This window comes from Sinocyclocheilus rhinocerous, unplaced genomic scaffold (assembly GCF_001515625.1).
Source record: "Sinocyclocheilus rhinocerous isolate Xijiao unplaced genomic scaffold, SAMN03320098_v1.1 scaffold99, whole genome shotgun sequence".
In the NCBI taxonomy this organism is placed as follows: domain Eukaryota; kingdom Metazoa; phylum Chordata; class Actinopteri; order Cypriniformes; family Cyprinidae; genus Sinocyclocheilus; species Sinocyclocheilus rhinocerous.
Genome location: NW_015670981.1, coordinates 1,340,251 through 1,348,954, shown reverse-complemented (window position 1 = coordinate 1,348,954; position 8,704 = coordinate 1,340,251). Strand labels below are relative to the sequence as shown.

General features: G+C 34.7%; 1 protein-coding gene across 1 annotated transcript in view; it reads left to right on the top strand.

Annotated features, from left to right (window-relative positions):
- LOC107734539 (phosphatidylinositol 4-phosphate 5-kinase type-1 beta-like) overlaps positions 1-5,928 on the top strand; it is a 23,889-nt gene extending 17,961 nt beyond the window's left edge. The window contains exons 8-9 of the mRNA XM_016546528.1: positions 3,498-3,606; positions 4,953-5,928. Of these exons, the coding sequence (XP_016402014.1) occupies positions 3,498-3,606; positions 4,953-4,955 (112 nt within the window). The 3' untranslated portion in view covers positions 4,956-5,928. The remainder of the gene's footprint in view (positions 1-3,497; positions 3,607-4,952) is intronic.
- The last annotated feature ends 2,776 nt before the right edge of the window (positions 5,929-8,704 follow it).

Sequence of the window (8,704 nt, the reverse complement as noted above, 5' to 3'; positions counted from 1 at the left end):
AATTAAGGGTCTATAATTTTTATAGTGTGTTTATTTTAACGGATAGAGACAGAATATCAACAAAAAAATCCAGAAAAAACACATTATATAAAGGTTATAAATTGACTTGCATTTCAGTAAGTAAAATAAGTATTTGATCCCCTACCAACCAGCAAGAATTCTGGCTCCCACAGATTGGTTACGTGCCCAAGTGGAACACAGATTAGTCCTGTCACTTTAAGAAATTACTCCTAATGTCATCTTGTTATGAGTATAAAAGAAACCAGTCCATAGAATGTGTATCTTCCATTCAAACCTCTCCCACCACCATGGGCAAGACCAAAGAGCTGTCAAAGGACGTCAGAGACAAGATTGTAGACCTGCACAAGGCTGGAATGGGCTACAAGACCATCAGCAAGAAGCTTTTTGAGAAGGAGACAACTGTTGGTGTGAATATTCGGAAATGGAAGAAATACAAAATAACCATCAATCGCCCTCTGTCTGGTGCTCCATGCAAGATCTCGCCTTATGAGGAAAGGATGGTCATGATAAAGGTGAGGGATCAACCCCGAACTACACAGGAGGAGCTTGTTAATGATCTTAAGGCAGTTGGGACAACAGTCGCCAAGCAAACCATTGGTAACACACTACGTTGCAATGAGTTGAAATCATGCAGTGCCCGCAAGGTCCCCCAGCTCAAGAAGGCACATGTACAGGCCCGTCTGAACATCTAAATGATTCAGAGAAGGCTTGGGAGAAAGTGCTGTTGTCACATGAGAACAAAATTGAACTCTTTGGCATCAACTCGACTTGCTGTGTTTGGAGGGAGAGAAATGCTGACTATGACCCCAAGAACACCATCCCTACAGTCAAGCATGGAGGTGGAAACATTATGCTTTGGGGCTGTTTCTCTGCTATGGGTACAGGATGACTTCACCGCATTGAAGGACCGATGGACGGGGCCATGCACCGTAAAATTCTGGATGAGGACCTCCTTCTCTCAGCCAGAACACTGAAGATGGGTCATGGATGATGGGTCTTCCAGCATGACAATGACCCAAAATACCGCCAAGGCAACAAAGGAGTGGCTCAAAAAGAAGCACATTAAGGTCATGGAGTGGCCTAGCCAGTCCCCAGACCTTAATTCTATAGAAAATCTGTGGAGTGAGCTGAAACTTTGAGTTGCCAAGAAACCTTAAGGATTTAGAGAGAATCTTTAAAGAGGAGTGGAACAAAATCCCTCCTGAGATGTGTGCAAACCTGGTGACCAACTACAAGACACGTCTTACCTCTGTGCTTGCCAACAAGAGTTTCTCCACCAAGTTTTGCTTGGGGATCAAATACTTATTTGACTCACTGAAATGCAAATCAATTTATAACCTTCGTACAGTGTTTTTTTTTTCTGGATTTGATATTCTCTCTATCCGTTAAAATAAACCTACCATAAAAATTATAGGCCCTTAATTTCTTTGTAAGTGGGCAAACTTACAAAATCAGTAGGGGATCAAATAATTATTTTCCCCACTGTAACTCCGACTGGATTCGTCTGAAAGAAGAAAGTCATATACACCTAGGATGCTTCGAGGGTAAGTAAAACACAAGCGAATTTTCTTTTTGGGTGAACTAACCCTTTAATCAACATAATAGGTTAATTAGAGGTTGTTGCTAAGGCAAACATGACTATTGTTATTGCTTACACTTAATGTTAAGGATTTACAATGTTTCAGATGGTACGTTGGGGATCGCTAAGATTTTGCTAAGTTTTTATGTTCACCAAGGCTGCATTTATTTGGTTAAAAACTGTGGAAAAAATGTGAAATATTATTACAATTTAAAATATGTTTTCTGTTTATATATATTTTAAAATGTAATTTATTCCTGTGATGCAAAGCTGAATTTTCAGCATCATTACTCCTGTCTTTAATGTCACATGATCCTTCAGAAATCATTCTAATATGCTGATTTGCAGCTCAAGAAACATTTCTTATTATTTATAATATTATATTATAATATTCTTATTATAACATTTCAGTTGTGATGCTTAATAGTTTTGTGGAAAATGTGATGCTTTTTTCAGGATTCTTTAATGAATAGAAAGTCCAAAAGAATAGCATTTATTTGAAATAGAAATCTCAGTAAGATGATAAATGCCTTTTAATGTAACTTTTGATCAATTGAATAGCGTTCTTGTTGAATTAAAGTATTCTATCTATCTTACTGACCTCAGGCAGTGAAAGTGTTTGATGAAGTCCAGGGTGAGCCTGTGTTAATGAACACCCTCAGCGTCTGAAATGTGTCACATGCACATAGTGCTTTATGTTCATGAGGTGAGCAAGTCTTTGTAAGTGGGCAAACTTACAAAATCAGTAGGGGATCAAATAATTATTTTCCCCACTGTAACTCCGACTGGATTCGTCTGAAAGAAGAAAGTCATATACACCTAGGATGCTTCGAGGGTAAGTAAAACACAAGCGAATTTTCTTTTTGGGTGAACTAACCCTTTAATCAACATAATAGGTTAATTAGAGGTTGTTGCTAAGGCAAACATGACTATTGTTATTGCTTACACTTAATGTTAAGGATTTACAATGTTTCAGATGGTACGTTGGGGATCGCTAAGATTTTGCTAAGTTTTTATGTTCACCAAGGCTGCATTTATTTGGTTAAAAACTGTGGAAAAAATGTGAAATATTATTACAATTTAAAATATGTTTTCTGTTTATATATATTTTAAAATGTAATTTATTCCTGTGATGCAAAGCTGAATTTTCAGCATCATTACTCCTGTCTTTAATGTCACATGATCCTTCAGAAATCATTCTAATATGCTGATTTGCAGCTCAAGAAACATTTCTTATTATTTATAATATTATATTATAATATTCTTATTATAACATTTCAGTTGTGATGCTTAATAGTTTTGTGGAAAATGTGATGCTTTTTTCAGGATTCTTTAATGAATAGAAAGTTCAAAAGAATAGCATTTATTTGAAATAGAAATCTCAGTAAGATTATAAATGCCTTTTAATGTAACTTTTGATCAATTGAATGCGTTCTTGTTGAATTAAATTATTCTATCTATCTTACTGACCTCAGGCAGTGAAAGTGTTTGATGAAGTCCAGGGTGAGCCTGTGTTAATGAACACCCTCAGCGTCTGAAATGTGTCACATGCACATAGTGCTTTATGTTCATGAGGTGAGCAAGGGTCTGGTTGCCATGGCAGCAATAACTCAAGAGATTATTGCAGGCAATAAATACATAAGAACATTCCAAAGTGGATATAGATGGCCAGCACTCATCTGAAGTGTGTCACGGTAATGATAAGAAATATTACCACTGAAGTGCTTTCTGTTTTGGTCTCCCTCACAAGGCCACCGTATTCCCGTAGATCAGTTGTGGCATTTATGAGACCACCAGCTTGGCTCAATATTCATCTGTCATGTTTTGAGGACTCTTCATTTGTAGCTTGAGCTTCTTTGTGCTGTTCTTCTGATTCACTGCTGTTGTTTGCTTTCAGATGTGCCTGCTCAACTTTTACATTGGAGGACAGCGCCATCTGTGTGACATCGGAGCAAAGCACCATGGACATAGACAGAGATGACGACTCGGTGCTGGATGTCTACTTTGTGAGTTTGTGCAGGACAGTTAGTCAATTGCATTTCAAGGGATCTATGAATCTTAGTCAGGGTCATATCGAAAAGGAAGTTGTGTGACGAACAGAAGTACAATACGTTCAATAGGTTGTACTATCCTATGTTTTTTGCAAAGACATTTTTAGTGTTTTATTGACTTAATTATCAATACCAAGGTACACAATATAATCCTCTAAACTTTTATCCCTCACAGCATTATTTTCACTCACATTAAATTGAATATGATGTCTACCCCGGATAAGGTCTTTCGGATCTGCAATGATATTGTCAAAAAAAATTTAAATATCGGTTATTACATGGCTTTCTGATTGGCCAATTGCAGCATAACTATTATCAGAGCAGTTAAAATTGTGTATTGACCAATAAGCATTCAGCACTAATTATAAAACTATCTATTTTGTCATTTGTAATATTGACCAATCAACCTTGCACTTTCCCTTACTTCTTTTATGTATAAATATGTTAACTTTCAGAATTTAATCTGATATTTATAAACATTTATAAACTATAATTATATAATATAATAATGAACATATATTATGAATGTATGCATATTTGTATATATATATATACATATATGACTATTAGATGTTATTTTTTTATATTTTTAATATTAATGTTATTATATTTAAATTTTTATATCTTTATAATGTATAAATATCAGATTAAATTCCAAGTTAGTATTTATATTATATTCCAAATTGTATTATTATTATTATTATTATTATTAAAAATAATAATAATAAATCTTTTTTAATTATAAGTTGTAATATTGACCGACTAAACTTTTTTACTTTTATAAATATTAATTATTACTTTTATATTTAATTTTATAAATATTTATAAATATCTGATTAAATTTTGAAAGTTACTAAGTAAGGAATAAGGCAGTCAGTATTACAACTTATAATTTAAAAAAGGTTTAATAATAAATAAATAAAAATAACACTTGTAATATAAATAATAACTTTCAGAATTTAAACTGATATTATAAATATTTACAAATTTTAACATAATAATGAAAATATTAATAAATATTTAGAAATGTCAGATTATGAAATTTTTAAATATATTGTGAAAGTTATTCTGCCACTATTAACATGTAACTGCTATACAATTTGACCATGCTGGTAATCATATTTCCAGTGATTTTTTTTTAGCTTTTGTAATTTAATATGAATAAATTAACATAAAATAATATACTAATATTAAAATATGATATATATATATATATATTAGTATATAACCAGGTTATTAAAATTATTTATATAATGGCAGTTATACTGCCACTAATAACATGTTGTTGATCTCTTTTCCAGTAAGGAGCAAAACGAGATGATCTTTCATCTCTACTTTCCCCATCACCTGCCACACAGTAGTCCTCTGGATCCTCATGTGCCGAGAACGCCACCTGCTGCCAAAAAAGAAAACATCCGCCAATACAACATCTACAAACATACTGGAACTGTATCTGTACATTAGAATCACAGTGCTAAATATTTCCCTGGACTGGTCGGAGGGAATATGGCTACAAGATTTCAGATTCATGGACATCCATAACCAAATGCTGATTGTGCTTTTGTAGCCCTTACATTACAGGCAGCTCTGGCATCAGACCGATGTCACGTCACGTCATTCATTGTTTTGGAAACATGCAATAATTACGCTCCTTTAATATGCAAAGATGGTTTCTAACAGCTATCTTCTTTACCTCCTAAGGGATCTAGTGTTTAGTGACCTAGAATGCAGTGCTTGGCGATTCAAACTCTAGGTAACAGAGCTGTTCAGATATTTGTAAATGTGCAATCTTCATACATTATACAAGTGTGTGTTATCGTAGTTCTCCTCACTGGAGTAATAATCCTGATGTTTTATTTCCAAACAAACACAGTTTCTAGGAAACAACAGATGTGTGACTTTAGTTCTCAGACATCTCTTATGATCACAAATGTGTCATGTACTGTAAATGTAGGAGTGTCTTTCACAGTGTAACTTCAGTCATGCTCAGATTTATGCTGGTACATCAGCTCCTGATAATCAAGAGTGGAATTCCCATCAGCAGTGTGCATTATTTACATATATACAGATGCCAGAATATTTTTATGTGCTAAAATGCAGATGAGAAGTCAGTCTTTCATGTGGGGATGGGTGAGTTTATACATTCTCTCAGGAGTTCCTTTTCCTAGAAGCGTCCAAATGATTGCTTTATGTTAGATGCTAGTGCGCTTCTGATTTTTAAATGCCATGTCAGAACTGTCTTTTGAATATTATTATTGCACCTTTGTTTGTTTTGAGGCCATAATTTATTAAATCATTATTATAAATTAACTTTGTGTTGGTGTGAATTTCATGTCAACCAGTATTTGGCCATTTTGAGATTATTGCGACATGCATTGTTTGTGAATAAATTTACATTTTATTTTGGCAAATTTGTATATATTTTGCTCCCATTAAATTGTGGTATGTACAGTATGCACTAACATTCAAATGTTTGGGGTCAGTAAGATTTTAAAGGGGTCATATGATGCGATTTCAAGTTTTCCTTTCTCTTTGGAGTGTTACAAGCTGATTGTGCATAGATAAGATCCCTGAAGTTGCAAAGACTAAAGTCTCAAAATCAAAGAGATATTCTTTATCAAAGTTAAGACTCTGCCACGCCCCCCTAAAACCGCTCGTTCTAACACGCCCCCACATATCTACCTCACTATGTGGAAATATTTGCATAATGCCGCCCAAATGTGCACGCAAAGAAAGAAGGCGTGGTTTCAGTAACCGCAGTTAGTGTTGAAGCAGCCATGTCAGGGAGACGCTGTGTGTTTCTAGGCGAAAGCAAAAGCACTTTATTTGGCCTTCCGAAAGTAGATGCATTTAGGAATCTTTAAGATCACTTACAACAGAACAGCAATGCATTTTATGGACGACCGTTTCGTGAACCTAGGAGAGGAGGTAATTCTGACTTTGCTATGACAATCTGGCGCTTCTGAAGCAGCTACTGTTTTGTTATTAGTTTAAGTATTTACTATTGACTGTTCAAATGCGGAGTTTTGCGCATCGTGTGTGTGTGTGCGCGCGCGCGTGAGAGAGAGAGGGAGAGAGAGAGGGTCACTCACAGTGGAGTCAGCTGTCTTAACCGTGGCTTGTGTACTGCAAACACATACCAGCTTCATCACTGTGTCTGTCACGCGACTCTGTTCCCCTTTCGGGCTCTGTCTTTACATTTATTTTGAAAGATGAAGCTCACGATTATGGTAAGGGGCATTACATTTCCGACGAGTGCTTGCGGTGTTCGGCCAATCACAATGCACTGGGTCAGCTGGCCAATCAGAGCAGACTGCGCTTGTCAGAAGGAGGGACTTTGTAGAAAACGAAGCGTTTGAGAGAGGCGGGGCATAGAGGACCTACAATAATGTACAGTATTTGAAAAATAATGTGTTTTTTGAACATTAAAGCATGTCAACATATTCTGTTACACCAAATACACAAAATAATGATCTTTAAAAAAGCATCATATAACCCCTTTAATGTGAATGTTGCTGTAACTTTATGACTGATCACAAAAATCTTTTAGAATAAACGTTTTTTATTCATCATTTCTTTTATTGAATTTCAAAAATACCCCCAAAAATGTTTTCAAGACATTTAACGAAGTAAATCCACATAAGGATGCAATAACTGCATAAAAATGAGTCAAATTAAATGAAAATTAAAGAGCAACAGAAATGTCTAAAATTCATTTAGTCATGCTGATGTCATCAACTGATGTCATGCAGTCAAATGACAAATGTTTTTAGGAGATACTCATCCACTCACGCTAAGTAGGCAAGTCTTGTATTTATACAATACATATTTCTATATCCTTTAAAGAAAACCCATTATCATTCAACAATCAGTGTCGGCACATTCATCTGTGAGATCAGAATGTCATGGTTTCTGTCTGTTACTGATTATCTAATACTGTCTGCATATCTGTCTGTCTGTTGCCTGGAATTGCTCGTGGTCTCAGTCAGTGTTCTGCATGTGTGAGATAAGATGTATATATACAGTATATATATAGTGTTTTGACGTCAACTTGTGATGCTTGAAAAACCAGTTTCATTCATTTCCTGTAATGGTCCTGATTTAGATTCAATTTAAAGAAAAACATTTCCAGGGATGAGTTTCAGAGGTTCTTGTCGAGACGTCGGTTCAGAGGTGCAAGAAACCTACAAGTCATCATTATTCATGGTAAGTTGATAAATACTACTTCATAAAATATTGACCTATCTGGATTTAAAGTTCACATTGGTTATAGAGTTTTTACATTAGTTTTACATTTGCGAAAATGTAAAAGAAACGTATATGACCAAACATCTAACAACTAGAAACAGCAGGGACTGGCATTGGCTCGACACCACCGTTTGGGCTTCGGTACAATACCTCGTACCTCATACTAAATCAATACCTTAGATGACAAATAACTGCCTTAAAAGATAAGATAGTTATTTTATAGTACTCTACTGTCATAAAAAACTGTCAATTTGGATCACATTATAAATATACAGCTGCCCTAAACTAACAGTATTGGTGATTACCAAAATTATTTTTCATGTCTCTGTAATGGTTAATCCACCAGTATGTGTAAACTCTTTAGTCACAGTAGTGTTTCTGATGCTAAAATATAATTATTGTTGTTGTCCATGAATTTTCCAATTTACTGTTTTACAAGAAAGGCAGAAAAAATAGAAAAGTACTTTATTATTTTTTTTATTCAGATGCCCAATAACAGTCAATCACAACAGAGGCTGTGGAAAAGTACATAAAAACAATGGCAGCAAGAATGCGAGCTGTTATGAAGGCCAAAGGAGGCCATACAAAATATTAAATTTTTTGGTCATGTGTGTTTCAGTTTGTTATTTGCCTAAGAAATGACAATAATTTTGTTTTGCTTTCAAACAAGTTTTGACAGATTCCTAAAATATTTGTGTTTTCTCTTTAATATGACGGGTGGTCTAATAAATAAATACATTTATTAGACTATATTTATATTGGCTGGGCATCTGACAAACAATAATAAAGTGCTTTACTATTTTTT